Below are 21,389 nucleotides of genomic sequence, written 5' to 3' on the forward strand. Positions count from 1 at the left end.
TACTTTATTTATCTGTCTCTTGTCTGACCTGCAAAGTGTACCACTATAGCGTAAATAAACCAACTGAAGCTTAATATCCTGAAAGCATCATGGCAGTAACAGCCCTGGCATGCTGTTCTAAGCACTACCACCAGTAATAGATATAAGCGAGCTGCATGGTGAAAGGATGGTTAAAACAGTATTCCAAAATGACAAGCCTCCCACTTCTACTGCCTTCTAAGTAAGATTTACATCCAATTAAGTAAGTGTGGCATATGGAATTTCTGCTGAATAGGGTCCTTAAATGAGGTATGTCCAACAGGTGATCAAACAATGACGTATACACAAATTCTGTAGACTCTTACCACCAATGGGGTTAGCAGACTGTGATCCTGAACAAGTGTAAAGGCAGGATTAGGGTAGGGGTTTATAATCCATGAAGAGGGAGGGAGCAGAGCAGATTAAAAAATGGATGGCAAATGGAAATAAGAAAGCTTTAGTCATTTCACACAAGAAAAAAAGCCACAAGGGGGTTATGCTAAAGCAGTACTTTTAAGTAGCTTCCACAGTTGATTAAACTCAGATGCTATGTACAAAGCAGATGAAGCCAAGCTGCACAAGCAAATTACAATTCTTCAGCTTTCTAATCAACAAATGGATTATACTGAAGAATTACATTTCAATTAAACATGAAACTGTAGCTTCTGTATTACTTTAAAAGAATATTACATTGGCAAAATATTCAAGAAGTTCAACAGCTGAACAAAAATTACACACAAGGCCAAAACATTTTAGTTTTTTTGAGACAAGACAGTAAAGGAACCGAGCTGCAGGTGCAGTGGATGAAAAAAAAACCCAAACAAAAACAACAAACCAAAACAAAAAAAACTCACAATGGCACAACTGAAAAGACTTGCACAGAATTTCAAGTTTTCCTCTTTAAAATTAATCCGAAGTATATAGGTAAGAATTTGTTTCCATTCAGAAATCTAATTCTTTATCTCTGAATGAAGATTGTAACAGAATTTTAGCACATCTTGCTGAATCACCTGACAACCAAACAGGAAGGGAAAGGAAAAAAATGGAACAATTTTTTTCCAAATATAAGAACAAGATAATTACCCGTAGATTGTATATGCATTTATTTCATTGTACAATTTAGAAGTAGAAGAGGAAGAGTAAAGGGCTCCTAAAACAGCATTTTTTTTTTTTGTAAAAGCATTCAAATTTGCAAGTCTTTCACAAGATGATCTTTGAACAAAAGTGCTAAGTAGCTGAAACCCTATATTCACAAAAGCATCTGTGTTACAATGGTTTTAAAAAAAAGTATTAAATCTAATGTGAAGCTGTTCTCCCACTATAAGCTAGGGAAATAAACCAATCCCCTGTATGGAAACATCAAGCACCTTGCTCCCCACAATGCTGTGAGAATTTACAGTCACAGAAAGAAGCATCACCCCAATAGCTGGCATATATTGCATGACAGTTCTCCTTTGCCTGTCTGTTTGTATTTGCCTTCTTTATCTTCTTTAAAACATCTCAGAATTCTTATTCTCCCCCACTGACAGGTTATAATGAGCTATCTGAAGCCATCAGTTGTGAACAGAAGTAATAAAAGGCTCTAAAGATGTATTCATGCATTTAATTTTCACATACTATCACATGTAAACAAATCTAGTTGTCTAAGTATCAATTCAACTTATCTCTTTAGACATTGATACTGTGCAAAAATGAATTTTCTTGGGAAAAAAAGCAGTCATTATAAGTAAAAAGAAACTGAATTGCTTCACTTTGTTTCCCTGTATATTCAGCTTAACTAATATTACAAAAATGATCACCACAAAAATCTTATGTAGCTACCTAAATTCAACCTCTCCCCTAAACAGTTTATCAAGCACCTTAACTTTTTAAGCATTTACAACATCTATCCAAAATACAAAGGTGTTATTTCAGAACTTTCCTAATACTAAGTGTGCTACAGATACTGCTACAGCTGTTCATAATGGGAAAAAGTAATTTGACAAGACTGCTATCTCCCCTCCCCCTAAAATTAATCCAAATATTCTTTGCTTATGATGTAGTGTAGTCATCCTAAACACAGAAAACATAAAACAAGTTTTGCACAACCTCTGTCACAGTCAATAACTAGACTTTCTTTGCAAGCTCTCATCCCACAAAAGCAAAAAAACCACAACAAACAAAACCTGAGAAATTCTGTTACTGGATTTTATTTTTTTATTATTATATATTATATTATTATTATCTATTTCATATTTTTATTTCACAAAATCTGCAAGTACTGGATCAGGCTTGATCCAACTGCATTTTGTTAGATAATGAAATAATGCAAAACTGAGTGGGAAGCACTCTTAACAGGAAAAACAACAACCCCAAAACTCTTCTACCTGCTTTATGATGTGCTGTAATTGCTATGAAGATAAATATTTCTGCCATTAACTACAGTATTATGGGGTTTTATTAAAATCAAGTGGATACGGTTATTGATAGCAAAGTAATTCTACTGGAAAATTAAAAATGTGTATAACTTAATGGGTTTATAATATTAGACCTGAGTGGTTAGTTAATTTTAATTTTATTGTTAATTTGTTATCCTTTCATTAATTCCATTGCATTTCACTTAAACAAAAATGAGACTGAAAATACTACAGAGCTTAGTCAGAAGATACTTGTCACAGACATTAGATGTGTGAACAAACTGCTGTAGGACAGCCAGTGCCAAATAATGTGAGATCTTTTAAATTAATGACAGTGCTCAGATAGACTGGAAATCTTGCATTTGCTTTAGTTTCTAAAAACACATTCAAAATTACGGTGGATTAGCTTACATACAGCAAATTGTTGTTTTAATATTTTGATTCCATATAAGCTAAGTAACTGATTATAAAGCTAGGGTTGTTTTTACTCTGAAGAAGAGTTAAGTAAAGGTAACAGCTGTAATTAAAAAAGAGTACATATCTAAGAGGTAGAGTAGTACCTAGCTTAAACTGAAAAATAGGTATTTAATTTAATCTAGATTTAAAAGGTTAAAAATAAATTATTTAAAATGAAAAAATAGGTTTTGCAGGTAACACTGAGAACACCATTCAGCCTACCCATTCTTCTTTATTACTTGTCTGTGTGTTATGTGTAAGTGATAAAGAAGTCTTCTGGTGTTTTGTGTTGGGAAGGTCAGAAAGGGGGGGAAAAGAATGTTGAGAAGTTGTAATTGAAGACAGAATGTAAGGGTAGATTTAATTTCCTGTTACATTATCTAATTCAATTGGCAAATTAAAACCTAACCTCGTATTTTTTCCAGATAAAAACAACATGAATTAGAAAAGCATGCAAAAATACCACTGACCCAAAACACTGAAAAAAAATACCTTCATTTTTGTCTGGCGATGATGAACCTAAGGCACAGAACAACAACTCAGTATGTAGCTTTTTTTAAAAATTAACTTTGACTGTAGCCATTGGTCAATGAATATATGCTTAAACATTTGGTCTCTTTATCAGGTATAACTGACAAACAGAAAATACATACGCTGAGACTGTGACACCACTTTGGTTCTACTCCGTCCTCTGGAATCTGTTTTCGAGTTTCCAATACCAACAGAAGGCGTTGAAAGCTTTGTTCGTACACGACCTATAAAAGAAAAATGGCATTAAATCAGGTTTTCACAGTCATGTAGAAAGCAAAGCATCACTAGCATTTACTAGTATTTTCTTAAGTGACTGTAGATAAAAAGGCAGCATAGCAGAACTTAACTGGTGAAAATTCGGCTTGGGATAATTAGTAGAAATTTGAATACCTTTAAAGACTTAATAGTTGAGGAATCAAAATAATACTTCTCTGATGGTAGGTTTCAGTAAATGATTTACACATTATGTCTTAAACACCCTGAACTAGCTAGCTAGTTCTTGCTTCCTACGTAATTAGGTTGATTGTATTTTTGAAAATGGAAGTTTATTAAATATAGTAGGCAATGTATATGCCAATGTTGCTGTATCTGGTACACTCTTCCCATGAATACTTGTGGGTGCAATTCTACTTCTCATCTCATAAAAATTACAATAAATGTCTTGACTGTTTTTTGAATAGGGTTCCAAGCCTGCTTTCTAACTTCAGTCCCCTTGTTAGAAATCCAAATACTAGTTTTTCTATTACTGAACATTGTCCTGTTTGCCTGGCCACAGTCATATAAGCCTTCTACAGGATCTCCCAAGCCTTATGCAGTACTTTACAAAGACTGAGTTCTCAGTGACAACATGTTATAAAGAAATACTACTCTCAGCAACAGATAGAAGAACTCAGGAAGAGACATCAAACTATCTACAATACAAACAATAGAGCCACATCCCTCTAAAATGCCAAACCACCTTGGGTTTGGGTTAAATCTGTCTGCATTATTAGCCACGTTACTCATAACATCTGGAACATACAATGAAACTACAAAAGAAAGGAAGACCCAAGTTGGATGAATTGAAAGATTATTTATAAATTAAATAGTAGAGATGTGTACTATATGTCCTCAGCAAACCTCTCAAACAACAGAAAAATGAAAGCAAACCCATGCTAACCAGAATTTTTATAAGTTGTAAGACCAACGCCCAAAAAAGCTTGTACAGGGTGGATGGATCTCAAAAAGCAATCTACTTTTTAAACCAGCATAATTAAAATATTTTCTAGACATGTGGAGTCAGTATTTGACCCAGAAGAATTAGGTACATAGCCTGTTATTTAGTTCTAGCCTCTATAGCCTCTCCACAGCAGAATTTGGAGACCAACCAAGTTAATATTATTAATCCGAGTAGAGGGAATAGCCATAGGTGAGAGTCTATAGGAAGAGAATCAGGACAAAGGAGGTTATTCACTAAAATATTAGAAAACAATATGATAGCAAGAATGTTTAGATTAACTAGTCCAAACTCTACTAGTTATCCCTATGCAATGGCAATGTTCTCCCACCGAGTGTTGTGAGACTGCAAGGTATATAACTGCATTCAGAATCTGGCCAAAAAAACTAGGAACACAGAGTGCCACTATTTTGCTACTATGATAAATTATCGCTTGGAACCTGGTTCAATTTTATGAAAGCAAAAGAACAGTTTGTATTTGTGAAGGCAAATGAACTATTAACTCACTTGGAGTCCCTACATCCATTCACTAATGACAGGTTTAAATGTTAATAGCGTATTGAAAATGAATTCCCAAGTCTCAAAGAGATGAGTAATAGTAGCACCTGCTTCCCAGAGCATGAACACATTTGATGAAATATTCTGTGACAAGATGTTTAAAAAAAATATAAAAATGCAAAATTTAAGCTCTTATATTTTCACACTAAAAATGTTAAGCAATGACACTTCTACTGCAGATGAGTACTTGAGAATTAAAATAAAAGCAAAAGAATTTTAAAAACATTACATGACAACCAAGTATTAGATGCATAAGCTATCTAGAGTTATGAACCTCCACAAAGCCCCAGAAAGATCATATTCTACTTTGACGCTTTATTTGTATGAATGAAAATACAAAGCTGAAAATATTAGCTGTTCTAGCAAAATATTTTCTTACCATCTTCAGAAGCTGTTCCTAAACAGAAAAGATAATAAAATACATGATATTCCAAACAATACTGTGTCTCTCCATTTCCTTTCTGAGATTAATCTTATGAATGCTGACAAATTTTATCAAGTCAAGGGGTCTAAAGCTTTTGTGTTGCAACTCCATTATTGAACTGAAGCAAAATCAAGAAACATCCATACTATACTGTTAATGATTTACAAGAGCAAAATACATAGCACTGCCTTCCAAACTTGTTACAAAACCACACACACATTAAATCAATATTAAAAAAAACCTGTAAGTCAACAAAATGACATGTACAGATCAAAAAAGACATTAAAAACATTTTAGAGCAAGCTCTTCTGAAAATATAAAACATACTATTATCTCAGAGAAAAACACAAAGACAGTTTTTTCCACACTGGACAGGGATAATTTAATAGAAACTGCCAGCAAGGAAGATTTATCTGAATTAAGTTCCTAAGTACTCTGAAGATCTACATTACTATGAAGGTCTACATGCATAAGATCAAATTTAGCTCAGATAAGTGGAAGTAATATGAGCTTGCTGAAACCAGATCACACTTAACAAGGATGCCAAGCTTAACATGGCTTGGTTGTGAGAAAATGAGAGTCAGACTAATCCTTTTATTGACATCACTACCTAGGAACTGATGGGAAGCTATCTAAACAACAGTCCTTCCTCTATAGGATCCTTTGAAACAAATCTGATTATGGAACAGAATATGTATTAGCAGTGATAGAAATGTTAAAGGCCTCAAAAAAAAAAAAAATCCAAGGCTATTTCCATTTTTGTTTCCACTCTATGCTGTTTCTGCCTTGTAAGAGAACTACAATGACTAAAATGTGTGTTAGTGTCTTTGGCTAGCCTGAACCTGACTTACTCAGCAAATCTGGCTGGGGCTTTTTCATGTTATACTATGTTCAAGGCACTATTTTAAGAAATTCCCTCTAAAAATCAATTCAGCATAATTTTCAATGCTTCTTCACAAAAATCAGTTACAAGAAGTGTATGTAGGAGTGTCTCAGAGTTTTCCAGCTCAAATGTGCCAGTCAGTCTGTATAAAAAAATAACCCACAACAACCCTTAAACTATATCCCCATACATCCAACATCCTTTGAGAGCTGGATCTTGGAAGGCAGGCTCTATGCAACACCTAACTCAGGCAAACAGCTAGCTCCTCCTAAAAGGGGTGATTCTGCTTCTCCTTCCTCTTCACTTTTGTGCTACCACCTGGTTGGATGGCTCAAGGCACACTGTCAGCTTCAAACGCTAAATAAGAGAATACTATTCACTTCTGTTTTATGAAATCAGGTTTCTGGAATTTGTTCACCTATGGTGATTAATAATAGAGCATGACAAGGTACTAGTGAAGAAAGTGGCCAGGATTAGTGGGAAAAGGAAAAATGGTTAGTTCCTCCTGCTGGTGGTTAGATCAGAGCAGCTACATCACACAACTACAGCTGGAGAGCTAAGATGTGTACATTCTGTCTTGCACATCATCCCTACAGAAACACTCTAGAAAAAAAACCCTGTTATTCTGATCAACTGTGTAGCACTTCCCTACTAAGAGTTTAGGACTGATAGTTATAAATAAATCCTATTACATGCCACATAAGAAAATCTGATATGGAATTAAGCAAGACAGACACTACTATCCTGTACAAACCCTCTGTATTTTATTGAAGTAACTTTCCAACTGCAATACACAAAAAATAGCTCAAAGTCTTCCAAAAATTATCTCTGATGAAAATTATTATCTGTGCTGTGGGATTCTGGGTTTGACAGATGTACCTTGTTACTGTTTTTATTTTTATGACAAATACCATCTGTTTTGCTTCCAGTAAACTACTCATTCTTTGAAAAAAGTGCTTTCAATATAAACATGTGCCAAGAATTAAGTAGCAAACATAACTGACTTCAGTTTTCCCCAGCAATAAATCAGAACCAGAATTATCAGGCATCTATCTGGGACTCTCTAACTTTATTATATGGGAAACATTACTTAAACACATCTGAAACAGACAACAGCTACGAGAAGCCTGTGTCTCAGCTGCTTTGCAGCTAGGATGAAAATATGACAACTCCAGCCATGTGTCTAATACAGTGAATTAAAAAAAAAGTAAACACTGAAGTTTAGCTGGAATGCTTGGTAAGCTATTTTAACAGGTAGGTCTTCTTAACAAACTATTATTTAATAGAATGATATTGTGCTACAAGATTTACAGGCACATAGAATTATGTAGCTAGACTAGATTTTGATACAGTACTTCTGAAAGAGAGGATTTTAATTTTTTTTTTTTTTTTTTAATCCTTAGTTATGTGGTCAAGCATCTTTCTCATTGCTGTTCAGCTGACCTTAAAGGTGAAACTACTAAACACGATGAAACTAGAAGTGGTTTAAAAAAAGCATGTATTGATTACGGAATTGCTCTGTAAATAATAGAGAAACATCCAATTTCTGATAGCTCCTGTTGCTGATACAGACACTGACAAATACAGCAATAACAAAACACTTATATTAAGACATCAAGATTACACAGAAGTTAATGAAAATAGAATAGCATTTTGTTAATGAACAACATATTAAACATCCATAATTTTACATAAAAGACAATTTATTAAATATTTAATAGAATTAGAGGACAGACTAAACAATCTCTTACCATCCATCTTGTCAGAAGTATCCTCTTTGTTGAAAAAGCAGGCAAAGAAACATGGAAAACTTAGTGTGTTAGAATAAAGGTGTTCACAGCAGAGTCATAAAACATTAATTAAGGAAAATACATTAATATTAAATACAGCAGACTTGTTTATCTAATTCATGCATGTATAAGCTACTTTACTTAAAGTTGGTTTCTATCAGTCCAAAGTACAAATTACAGAATAGGGTACAAGCAACCCTACATGGGGATGCTGAACCCCTCTGCATTACTCAGATTTTAACAAACCCTTACAGTAAAACATTTATAAACCATTTCATGCTTTGCGTCAACAGTTACTGAAGCATCAGTACATATTTATATAATTACTTAACCATAATATTTCTATTTTTTATGAAATTTGCAATTGAGCATGAAGCTCCACCTGTGTTAAGGGACAGGAGGGAAAGAAACATCACAACACAGAGGACAAATGGGAGAAAGTTCCACTCTGGTTTAAAAGCATTAAAGATTTACCAGTTCAGCTGGAAGGTAGTGAATACATTTTATGACAGTAACCACCAAAATTAAAATTGTGTGAATAAATGTTGTGAAAATTGAATTAGCGTGAGACATATGTAATTACAGCTCAAGCCTCCTCAAAAAGGACATTAATACTTCAGGATTTCAAAGACAGTCAACATTTAGAATAACTAGAGAATGCCCTCCTGATTCTAGAACAGTCTTTACAATCATAAATAAGCAAGTGTTCTTCTATTAATAACAAAAAAGGAAAAAAACAGGTAGAGACCATTATAGATGACTATACTCAGGAACTTGTGGTCCTCTGAGGCTCTAAACTTGGCAGCTGTTTAAGCAAAAGGTGGATGCTTATAAGTAAGGGTGAAAATAAATTCAAGCTGCAGGAGACAATGGTATTTATTTTGGTATTGACTGCAACACCTGAGAAGATGTGGAAAGCATTACTGAAATACAGTAATACTTCCTAGGCATTTTAGTATCGTGGTCAGCATTATCTTAACAAATCTGCATTTAAGTTTACATATTTGGATCCAGTATAAACAACCCCTTTAAAATGAACAGAGCGGAAAAGTTTACCAACTAGCCCATTTTCTGAAACATAACACTTGCTTGGATTCACACTCCATTCATTTTAAAAGTTACCTTTTTAAAACTAAGAGCAAATAATATTCTGAGGTGGATTCCATGCTTAATCCGTAGTCAAACACACAATAGTCACACTCATCTCTACATAGGTAAGTCACTTAAATTACCACTATTAAAAAAACCTGTTAGGAGAACGAGCCAAGATCAATCAAGCAATACTCCTTATGTTTGACTATAAGCAAACCTTGGTCTCTGTGACCACCACTGCCCTTATAACATCTGCAGTAGGGTTTGACTTTGCTATACATTACTAGGATCACAATATTTTGCCATTTCAAGCCACGAGTGCCTACATCTGATAGCAAGGCAAAGCTTTCCAGCTACTCAAATCCTTTATAAGAATATGACCTGAACTTACTACCTATTTATTCCTGTCCTCTAGCTTCACTCACCAAAACTACAAAGAGAACAAGCTATTTCTTTATCTCTGTTATTTTCCTGTATAAAACCACCACCATTTACTTCCCTGAACACCTCTATGCCCTTCTCAAACCTTACTTACAAAATTCTGGGCATGAATCACATACTGCTTAAGATGTTCTGAAAGCAAACCAGTACTCTAATCAAGAGCTACTTCCCACAAAACTCTCAAGACCAAAGTAGTCCCTTCATTTCAACAGTATGAATAAGTCAGACTGATTTACAGAGATCTGACATTTTCTTCCATCACCATGCTCTGTGTCGCTTTTCACAATAGCTGAACTCCAGCTTTGTCTGAGATTCAGAATATGTCCTGTTGCACTCCAAAGCTAGACCAGGCAATACGCTCATCTTGGAGAACTATCATGCAACAGATTTCATGCTTTTAGGCATTTAGTTAAGAGGAACTGAGAATACCTCAAGTGATAACCACTAGCATGTCTTCATCACCACGCAAAATGAGCCTGACTTTAGTGTCCACCTGCTACCCAGTAGGTTTCCGATTCCTCCCCCTGTAGGCACTAGAGGGAGCCCAGACCTGAAATCACAATTTCAAGTAGCAAGGATTCCTTTTAGTCAGCCTTACTCATGCTCATAAACTTAATCCTAAAAATGAGTGGACAAAGCAATCAACTCATGTAAAATAGTTTTAAACTTAAATTTTCAATTAAAAAAGCGCACTTTGAAAACCATAGCCAAAGTGTATCCCAACACCTCCCCAAACACAAGGTAAACAGGAAGAACTACATAGTCTCCCTGCCTCACCTGCAATGGTTTTTATCAATACTGACCTCAGGACATGCCTCCTTGCTGACCTAGCTGGCCCACGAGTGGACAAAAAAAACCAACCACTAACACTTTTGTGAACACTGAACCTCACTTCCCGAATTGCTACCCCTATAGCATGAATAACCTAAAAAGAACAAAAACCTACTCCATTACCCTCCCCATTGACTGGTTTAATTTAGACTCAGCGGCTAAGTTCTAGCATCTACCATCATCACTATCAAATACTTTTCTGCATTATTATAATTGGTAGCACTATGCCTAAACAGCACAGCCACGTAGAGAGCAAGACAGTCACCTAGATAAAAACATACACATACCTCCATCAGCACACTTAGGAAGAAATCTATGAAATCAATGTTGTGTATTTTTGTGTAAAACACTTGCGTATTACGTGAAGAAGCCACCACTTACTGCCAGGACATCTCCTTAGCATTGCTGTAAAACGGTCAGCTAAAGAGCTGAGAAAAATGGAAGATCCAGTGTCCTAACATTCATTTCCCTATTACTTCTACAAACAAGAATTCATCATCACCAAGTGAACGTACTGTTCCTTCCAATACTTACTATTAATTCCAGACTAATATATTTTAAGAGCACAGAAAAGATACATTCTTTGCACTGGCATTCCTCAAAAGCTCAAAAAAATATAGCATCTAGCAAAGCTGACAACTTACTTCAGAACACCTGCCCTTTCGCAGTACTCCAAGTACTACTAAAAATAACAGCTTTTCCAAGGCAAAAGTATTTTCCCTGTAACGGCCTGATCTAAAAAGCTCAACAAGTACTCCTCAGTGCAGTGAAGATGCTTGGCTTACCTAGTGAGGCATAAGAGCCCGGGGGCAGACCAGCTGCTGACAAGCGCCCAGCTCCAGCTGTCTGGCCAGCAGCGTGCCGGGCCTTGGCACCCGCCGCTGCGTTAACGTCGATGTCGCTGCGAGACCTTTGCAGAGATCCTGGGCTTGGAACACTCCTGCTGCTGCCTGAGGCTAGCAAAAAAAAAACAAAAACAACAAACCAAAACAACAAACCCACCAAGCACACAAACAACAAGTAAAATTAGGAAATCAGTCAGTAACGAATAGTGTCAATTCTGTTCACAAGGTCAGCGTTTTCTACTACTGGAGCAGAGTTGCTAAAGTACAGAAAATAATGTACAACAGCCTAAGTTAACATTAAGCAAAGTACCATTGAGGTTAAGAAGCAAACTAGACCTAGTGTTGCCATGCAATTCAGATGAAGAACAGTTTATTTTACAGTAATATTAATCTTCATTCAGCATGAAATTTTAGCATTATTTAATACAAACTATGTGCTCCTACCCTAGTAAAAATCACAGAATTCTGAACATTGATGTGATTTATTACATGACTGAATGCTGCACAAACAGAAGGAAATTCATAGCAGCCCTTATGAAACTGAGGGAAGATAATATCCCCACACTTCAGCTACGACAAAGGCACAGGCAAACTGAACTTATGCCTTCAATTGCTTTAGGGTTTAAACTTCTGTCAAGCATTTTTATATTCACATCCTATTATTTATTGAATATTAACTATTTGCTTCAGTTCATTTTAACCATTGGTTTATGTCTTCAACAACTAAATGCTCTTTAACAGTGTCAGTATACATAAAGTTACTCTCAGTTACTGGCCATTTGTAAAAAGGAGTTCAGTGATTTACTCCACAAGAGTCACAAACACATTATGTGACAAGAGAACAAAGAAATCAAATTCTGAAATCTCAGGGCAAAATTAAACTCTTTGAATTACAAATCCGTGGCTTTGCTTTTTGCTGTTTATAGAGCAGCGGCTACATGGGAATAGATGAAAGGTACAAATCCTTCATCTTCAACTGCTCTAAGCCTAATAATCATTAATTAGACTAGAGAATAATGTTTTGCCTTTCTGTGACTGTTCCATGACAGAACTCCAACACAGATGATCAATTAATAGTACCAATACACAGCAAACTGTATCTTACCCTTGCAACAACTGAAAATATATAAAACATGAAGCAAGTAGGAGCCAATCTTAGCTCCAGGTGCAGTTTGAAGTGACACATACCATTATTTAACTCGGAAACAGGGTAAATGCTTAAGAGAGTAAAATCTTAAACTGCATTAAAAACTTTGAATTCAAAGAAAATAAAGAACAATTATTGTGCATTGCACTACATAGCAACCACCTTACCTCTGCCTGCAAGGCTTGCTGGGCTAGCTGCAGACCATTTAGAAGACAGAGGCCGACTGGAAAGAGAATCAATAAACCCAGTAAGTCTCATGTATCAGAATCAAAAGGCAACAGTAACAGAGAGAAAAACCTCCACTCCTTTTTTCCCCTTCAACTTTCCAATAAATTTTAGATAAACACATCAAATACAGAAGGATACGGAAAGCAGCCACCTTCTCTTTCGCATTTTATAAAATTATACCTTCATCACAAAGCATTAATCCTTTGATTACCACTAGGCATACTTTGCTAAGAAAAAGTTCAGGCATTCCAGACTTGGTCACAGAAACATTTAGGGTTGTCAGTACAAGGTTTAAACCACAGGGCTGATCTTCGAAAATCAGCCATCAAACAAAAACAGTGGAAGCTGCATAGAAAGCTTGATTTATGAAAGAAACTATGCAAAGCAGTATGTGCAGTAACAAGGAAAATAGGTGTACAATTCATAAGCCTCCCCCAGTCTGTCTCCCAAGAATCAAGTAAAAAACACAAAGGAAAATGCTGAAACTTCCAAGCAGCTAGACTGAATTTCCTGTGTTCGCATGTTAGAGGTTCCCACAATTTATGAAAGGAGAAAAATCCCATGTCTTTTTCACCATTGCCCTTTGCTCTGACTGCAAAAAATGAGTCACTGCTGAAGCAAAATCTTGTCTACTTGGTTAAACTGTGAGCCATCCCTTCTACCTGGTTCAGAAAGCTAAAATGCAGTATGAGGGACCAGGGAAAAGCAAGAGACTAGCAGAATAAAGTGTTATACTTTCATCATTGATTCTTATCTAGCCATCTAAATATTTATCCATCTGGGAAGGTTTCTATTTACTGAAATAGTTGACTATTTCATCACTAGTAAAATTACAGCCTGAGCCTAGAGTCCCAGCTTTAGTAAAAATTACCCACGTCTAATTTTAAACCAAAAAGCAGAGAGAAAAAAGATGCATAATATTCTGAGTTACTAACTCAGGAGTGGAATGATAATATAGAGGTCAGCACTGTTACCTAACTCCTCACAAAAGATCATGTATTTGTAGCTTATGAATAATACCTACTTTTCTGACATTCCTAGCAGGGACACCTCACACTAGACCAGGCTGCACAAAGCCTCATCCAATCTGGCTGTAAACACCTCCAGCGAAGGGGCTTCCACAACCTCCCTAGGCAACCTATTCCAGTGCCTTACTACCCTCATGGTGAAGAATTTCTTCCTGATGTCTCATCTAAATCTAGCCTCTTTCAGTTTAAAACCATTACCCCTTGTCTTATCACTGCCCTCTCTGGTGAAAAGCCCCTGCCCAGCTTTCCTGTAGGCCTCCTTCAGGTACTGGAAGGCCACTGTAAGGTCTCCCCAGAACCTTCTCTTCTCCAGGCTAAACAGCTCCAACTCTCTCAGCCTGCCTTTGCAGCAGAGGTGCTCCAGTCCTTGGATCACCTTCATGGCCCTCCTCTGGACCCTCTACCACAGCTCCATGTCTTTCCAGTGCCGAGGGCTCATATATGGTCATACATTGGAGACAGGAAAAAAAAGGATCGTCAATGTGAATAATCTAACTGTTAACGTCTTTTTTTTTTTCTTATTTTTTTCTTTCTTTTTTTTTTCCCAGTGAAAAGGGGTAAAAAGGAGCAATACCCTTCTTTCCTGGACTTATTCATTGCACCAGAATGCTGGCATCAAGATATGAACCTTGAAGATACTTTGGTGTAACAAAGGAAGAAATACGTAAGAATAGTCTGCTACAACAGGGCAACAAAGATGATGGGGGGATTGAAGCAGCTCTCTTACGAGGAAAGTCTGAGAGAGTTGGGACTCATTAGCCTGGCAAAGCGAAGTCTGAGGGGAGACCTTATTAATGCTTCTAAGTATCTGAAGGGTGGATGCAAGGAGGATGGAGCCAGACTCTTTTCAGTAGTTCCCAGGGACAGGACGAGGGGCAACAGGCACAAGCTGGAACATAGGAAGTTCTGTTTAAATATGAGGAAAAACTTATTTACGGTGAGGGTGACAGAGCCCTGGAACAGGCTGCCCAGGGAGGTTGTGGAGTCCCCTTCTTTGGAGATATTCTAGACCCATCTGGATGCAGTCCTGAGTTAATGTGGTCTAGGGGATTCTGCTTTAGTGGGGGAGTTGGATCTCTAGAGGTCCCTTCCAACTCCAACAATTCTGTGATTCTGTGAAAATCCAGATAATAACTGCTCATATTTGTAACCCTGCTGAGCTAATATTGTTACAAAGCAAAATGTAATTAAAATGTTTATTAAAAAATTAAAAGTGACAAAATACAATTGCAGATTTTTTGTACACCAAAGACGTTTGGCTCATTTTCCTTCTTTGACAAACAGTTTTTATGAGTTTCTAAGTTCAGAAACAGTTAAGTGACCCTTACTTTAGGCTCTCCTGTGAGCTGGAGGATGACCTGTCTGACTGAGGAAGAGATGCTATACTGCCAGAACTCTTCAAGTATGTCTGGAGGCTTCTTTGATAGGGTGGCTCAAGAGAATTGTACAGAGTCTCAGCTTCACCAGGAAAGTGATTCCTAAGACCCAGATAAGCCCTGTAAAATAAAAGAATAACCATGTGTAATTGCTCTGCAAAGTGTGGACTCAGGAAGTAAAGATTACAAATGAACCAGGGATGGGAGGGAAAGGAAGTCAGACTGAAAATGTGTAATGCATACAATACTGCTCATCAATTAATAAAAGAAACCAGCTACGGTGACTGAATTTATGTTTTCAAAATAACTTAGTCTATCCTCTGAAATTCTCACATTCACTTCACAATTCTGTAGAGAAGGAAGATAAATTATTTTCTAGACTACCCACTAGTCAAAGTGCTGCAGCTGTTTCATTAGTTGCGGGGAGGGAGAAGAATGACTGTGCAACAGTATTAACCTTTATGACTCTTCTTTCAGTAGAATCCTCAACTGTTACACAACAGGATTCATAGCCTCAAAACTAAGTTTGTCTTGTGCAAAAGAAACTAGGTATTAATTCAGGACTTCAATAACAGAAACATCAATTTTCAACTTTAGATGTGCCCTCTTCTTCAGCCATAGCTACCCACTCACCTCCCAGTAGTGTTCTATCAACCATGTAAAACATACAATTATTTAGAGCAAAACGTAGTTAAAACTCACTTTCTTGCCTCCACTCGTGCTTCTGCATCAGCATCATGAATGCCCTTCTTGATTGTTTCAACCAAGACAGCTGCATGCCTAGAAGAAAGATATTCTTCATGCTTTTGCAACCCCAAATTCTATTTTATATGCTAAAGTTTTACACTTGAAGGAACATTTCTCTGCATAAAAACCAATTGAAATAGTAATCCTTTCCAAGATACGACGTAAACAAACACTTAAGCACACTGATGTTATAATTGCACCTTCTGCAAAGGTTCAGGTAAGCTTCTTCCTTCAATTAAAAAAAATTATAAACGACTTTTCAGATATATATGCAACTAAGACATTTAAAAAGTTATTTTAAAATACCTTTTTTAAAAAAACTACTTTTTTTGAAATAGAAAAACTATTTCCCCTATTATATTAATAGCAATAAGAAGGAAAAAGCTAAGATTAGTAAACTTGCTTTCCAGTAAATTGACCTCTAAAAGCTTTTGGCATATGATTTCTAAACCTCAACACATGCTCAAAGAACAGTGAAGTGGCCAACAGAATGACCAAAACAGGGATGGTAAACATATTTTAATACAAGACATGGTTAGTGTTTTGTTTGGGGTTGTTGTTTTTTTTTTTTGCAGGGGTTATTTTGTTTGGGGGTTTTTAAACACATACATACACACTCAGACATAAATCAAGTGCCTCCATTGCTCCCTTTCTCAGGAGCACCTTGAGAGGTTGAAGGGTGACTGTGGAGCTAGATGAGCTCTTCAGAGCTGTAGAGCCATCTCTGGAGGCCCTATAGTACCTTTGCTCTCACTGGGTGCTTACCATACACATTCTTTGCAAAGCTGATACATGTACTATTTTCCTATCTACCTGGAGAAGCTACAGTCTGCTCTTAATATTTATCAGAAAAAATCCTCCAGTCTAATCCCACCTGCCATCTTTTATGGTAAAAACACAGATTTCCTCCTTTCAAGAACAAAAGACAGATGCTCCTGTCCTTGCTGCGCAAGACACATGATAACAGGTGAAACTCTGAGAAAGCATGGAACATACTGCTCACATGCAATATAGGAGAAGAGGCAGAGGGTAAAGACAGGATGCAACAGGAAGCCAAGGCTGGAGCATAAAGCTCTCCTTTTCCCCGGCACTTAAGTGAGACACATAATCTGCTGTGCTAGAAAGGTTGGCCAATGCTAAACAATTTAATACAATTGAAGGATTCAATGAAAATATTTCTGTCTTGAAATTCATTAGTAGTTTATTCCTGGGGAAAAAGTATACTAGCTCATACCTTTCCAATGAATGTGTTTGCCACTCTTGTAACAACAGGTCTAAAAATTCAAAGGAGCGCCTAAAAAGAGAGAACAAAAAGTTATAATTAATACTCATTTCTCTGATGTGCTTGCAGAATAAACAGTAACTTTATTCCTTTCCCCTGAGGCAAAAGTACATTTATCTGTCAAATAAGGACATTGGTCACCTTATTGCAAAGTTAAAATATTCTGTATAGAAAGCAAACAGGCATGCTAACTAATCCTAAACTTCAAAAAAATACTTGTGGTTCAATTAACCATCTGTCATGTTATTATGCATATGCTATGTTGGTTTTATTAGCCCAAAAACAACACAGAAAAAAAATACATTTTAAAAATGGTACAAACTATAATCTTAGTATTTAAAAAAACCTCACTTCTTTAAAAATTCAACTATTAAGTCACAACACGATGTTTCTGTGTCAGTGTACTTCTGTCCCAAACACTATTTCCATTCTTTCATCTGTCATTACTGGGTGTATAACACAAAGGAAAACATGAGACCATTAGGACAGGGCTTTGCATATAGGAAGCCCTCCTAAAGATCTGCTGGCACTTTACAAACTGAGTTATGTAACCTTATTTATTATTAATTCCGAATTCTCTGCAATTTAGCAAACAGCCATTAGCAAAAGACATACTTTAAAATATGTTTGAAGCAAGATCCTGGTGAACAAATGAAAGCAACATGGATTACAAAGGTGCAGATGAGTCTAAAAGCCATGATAGTGGACACTCTTGTCTGGAACCAGTACTTTTTCTAATTATGTTGCACCTTTGACCTGTTCTGGAGAGGAAGATTTTATTTTTATTCTGCTCAAATCCCTAGGACATTTACAAGACAGAGCAAGAAACCCTGAAAGGTTTTTATTACAGCTGATATAGTTTTGCTTTGCCTTTCCAAAGGAATGAAGTCAGTATGAAAACAATGCAATTTCAGCCACCTTCGCTGATGCTCACTCAGTCCATTGTGAATTGCAGTACCAAAGCCACCTACAGTTTAATGTTCCTCAGCAAAGCCATGGTAAGTGGAGGCACTGAAGCCACGTGAATTGTTTTGCAGTCAAACCAGAAGTTATGATAGGTCAGTATAATCTGGGTAGAGATAATTCATGCTTTGGATGCAAAGACAGCATAGATTCAGAGCAAATAGTTCAGATCCTCAAGCTATTTCTTTCATATACAGAGCTATGTTGCTTTCAGGGCTAGCACAGGTCCAGAGACAGCATTAACTGCTTTTCATGACATTCTGTGCAGAAAATGACACTCTGTCAGAAACCTACTAATCTTGTCAAAAGCCAACCCAAGCATTCACTTATTATTAGAAAGAACAACATGCTGAAGATGCACGTCAGCTGTCAAACATGACAACACACTGATCCAGCATGTCCTACCTAAGGTAGCAGCCAGCATCTCGATGCCACAGTGTGGTAGGTCTCTTATTTTGGGCACAGTATCAGACAGTTTACCTCCACACATTCAAGGCACATTGCAAAAAAGTTACAAAGTCCTCCTCGAGGCAGCAGGAGAGCAAAGTGCTGGCAAAGACTGCACGCCGTAGGCTGTACTGCTTCCACAAGAGCTAACCTCACTGGACCTGTCAAGTCTGTCCCTAACACTAATTAATAGGCTCAGGCAGGTTCTTTGCACATCTCTTTCATGGTCTCCCAATGCCTCTCAATACCCATGTTGTTTAGTCAACTGAGCAACACAAATTCTACTACAGCTTTCTTTCTTTCTTTCTTTCTGGTTTTAAATAAGAAGGTACTTTTTAAAAAAATGTTAGGAATGTTATAATTAGAATAAACAGGATACAATGAACATCCTCCAATATGGCAGAAAGTACCATTCCCCAACATCATCTGATGTACTTTTGCTGAAATTAATTTTTGTAGTTTACTGGAAAATAGTTTTGTGTGTTCAGTGTTAATAGCCATAAACCTTCACATCTATTTCCAGCATATGATCATCGTATTTATAAAAGCAATAGCTTTAATAATTTGCTATTTATAATGTACTCACCTTCTAACTGCAACTGATTTTGAGGTACAGTTGCTTGTTATTAAAGGTATGAGTCGTGGCACATGGGTATGCTGAAGAAAGAAAACAAAACAGTTGAAGACAAAAGCACTATTGAATTTGTACTGTAATAATTAAGACAAACAGAATTAGCAACATAATAAACTGCATTAATTTAAAATGCTTATTGGAACTAAATGTAGAATACTATTAAGTAAGAGGCTGCTGCTAGCACATCAATTGATTAAACCTTCTTTTTTTTCCAAAACATCAAGCAAAAAACATTTCCAATGCCATCAACAATCACACAATGAAATGCCATAATGTAGCTGTCAAAGTCATACATGAAGGCTCAAATGTCAGTGTATCCTCAAAGGAGTTGTAAGCTGATGTGATTTTAGTTTTGTCACAGAAAAAAAGCAATAGACATAGCAGTCTTAAAAATCAAAGTTATGGAGCAAAAAGCAAATCAATCAATCTGAAACTATGAACACTCTTTTAAGGATCAATCAATACGATTAGCACTACAAAGGCCAAATTCCTTTGAATACAAAATACGTCAACAAAACAGTAAAAGCATGACAAGTAATATAAGCAAGCTTATGTATATAATCTATATGGCAACACCTAACATCTTCATGGCAACAGACAACCCTTGAACTACCATATAAACTGATGTATTTGGTTTTCATGGCAAGGTTCTGGTAGCAGGGGGGCTACAGGGGTGGATTCTGTGAGACGCTGCTTGAAGCCTCCTGTGTCCAATAGAGCCGATGCCAGCAGGCTCCAAGAGGGATCTGCTGCTGGCCAAGGCCGAGCTCACTGATGGTGGTAGCACCTCTGGGATGACACATTTAAAAGGGAAAAGCTACTGCACAACAGCAAGTGCAGAGGGAGAGAGGAGTGAGAATACACGAGAGGAACAACTCCGCAGAGGGGAGGAGGTGCTCCAGGCACTGGAGAAGTTTCCTCTGCAGCCTGTTCTGAAGACCATGGTGAGAAAGGCTGTCCCCCTGCAACCCATGGAGGTTCACAGTAGAGCAGATATCCACCTGCAGCCGGGGGAGGACACCACACCAGACCAGGTGGACATGCAAAGGAGGTTGTGATCCAGTGGGAAACCTGTGCTGGAGCAGGCTCCTGGCAGGACTTGTGGACCCACAGAGAGACAAGTCTTTGCTGGAGCAGGTTTGCTGGCAGGACTTGTGACTCCATGGGGGACCCATGTTGAAGCAGTCTGAGTTCCTGAGAGACTGCACCCCACTAAGGGACACAGGCTGGACCAGCTTGTGAAGAACTGCAGCCCATTGGAAAGACTCACATTGGAGAAATTAGTGGAGAACTGTCTCCTATGGGAGCCCGGGAAGAGTGGGAGGAGTCTTTCCTCTGAGGAGGAAGGAGCAGCAGAAATAACATGTTGAACTGACTGCAACCCTCATTTCCCATCCCCCCGTGCTGCTGGAGGGGAGGAGGCAGAGAAACTGGGAGTGAAGTTGAGCCCAGGAGGAAGGGGGAGAGGGAGAAAGGTGGTTTAAGTTTATTTTTAAAATTTATTTCTCATTATCCTACTCTGATTTGATTGGTAATAAACTGATTTACCCCAAGTTGAGTCTGTTTTGCCCATGACGGTAACTGGTGAGTGATCTTTCCCTGTCCTTATCTTGACCCACGAGGTTTTAGTCATATTTTCTCTCCCCTGTCCAGCTGAGGGGAGGAGTGGCTCTGGTGGGCACCTGGTGTCCAGCTAGGCTCAACCCACCAGAAATGGATAAAATAAACTACATTAAATCCAAATGCAATACTTTAATTCAGATTTACAGCAGCCTTACTTCAGCTTAACTAATTGTGGACACAAAGTATTAAAGTATTATTTTAATTCCTAGTAACATGGTTCAAATCCATTTTCAGTTAATTTCTTTATTCCTTTCTTCATTAAGCATGTAACTTCTAAACCAGCCCCAAATACAGAGTGAAACTGCAGCCTATAAAAAAAACTGCTTGAAAAGTTCAGTAGTGAACAATTCTTACTATCTCATGTATCATAGCTTTCTCCTTAGCTTATTGTTGCAGGATATAAACACACAAATAACCAAAAAAGCAGAGAGAT

General features: G+C 37.2%; 1 protein-coding gene across 44 annotated transcripts in view; it reads right to left on the reverse strand.

Annotated features, from left to right (window-relative positions):
- The window catches only part of CLASP2 (cytoplasmic linker associated protein 2), a 137,861-nt gene that overhangs the window by 37,936 nt on the left and 78,536 nt on the right, over nucleotides 1–21,389 (reverse strand). For 16 of the 44 annotated variants that reach the window (XM_051612000.1, XM_051611995.1, XM_051611990.1 and 13 more), the window contains 10 exons: nucleotides 19,286–19,356; nucleotides 17,242–17,301; nucleotides 15,963–16,040; nucleotides 15,213–15,380; nucleotides 12,796–12,851; nucleotides 11,422–11,592; nucleotides 8,234–8,257; nucleotides 5,555–5,572; nucleotides 3,524–3,625; nucleotides 3,363–3,389 (listed from right to left, as the gene is read on the reverse strand). In XM_051612000.1, the coding sequence (XP_051467960.1) occupies nucleotides 3,363–3,389; nucleotides 3,524–3,625; nucleotides 5,555–5,572; nucleotides 8,234–8,257; nucleotides 11,422–11,592; nucleotides 12,796–12,851; nucleotides 15,213–15,380; nucleotides 15,963–16,040; nucleotides 17,242–17,301; nucleotides 19,286–19,356 (775 nt within the window). The remainder of the gene's footprint in view (nucleotides 1–3,362; nucleotides 3,390–3,523; nucleotides 3,626–5,554; nucleotides 5,573–8,233; nucleotides 8,258–11,421; nucleotides 11,593–12,795; nucleotides 12,852–15,212; nucleotides 15,381–15,962; nucleotides 16,041–17,241; nucleotides 17,302–19,285; nucleotides 19,357–21,389) is intronic. The other 28 variants (XM_051612001.1, XM_051611996.1, XM_051611994.1 and 25 more) reach the window with 5 other exon arrangements.

Source organism: Apus apus, chromosome 2 (assembly GCF_020740795.1).
Source record: "Apus apus isolate bApuApu2 chromosome 2, bApuApu2.pri.cur, whole genome shotgun sequence".
NCBI classification, from domain to species: domain Eukaryota; kingdom Metazoa; phylum Chordata; class Aves; order Apodiformes; family Apodidae; genus Apus; species Apus apus.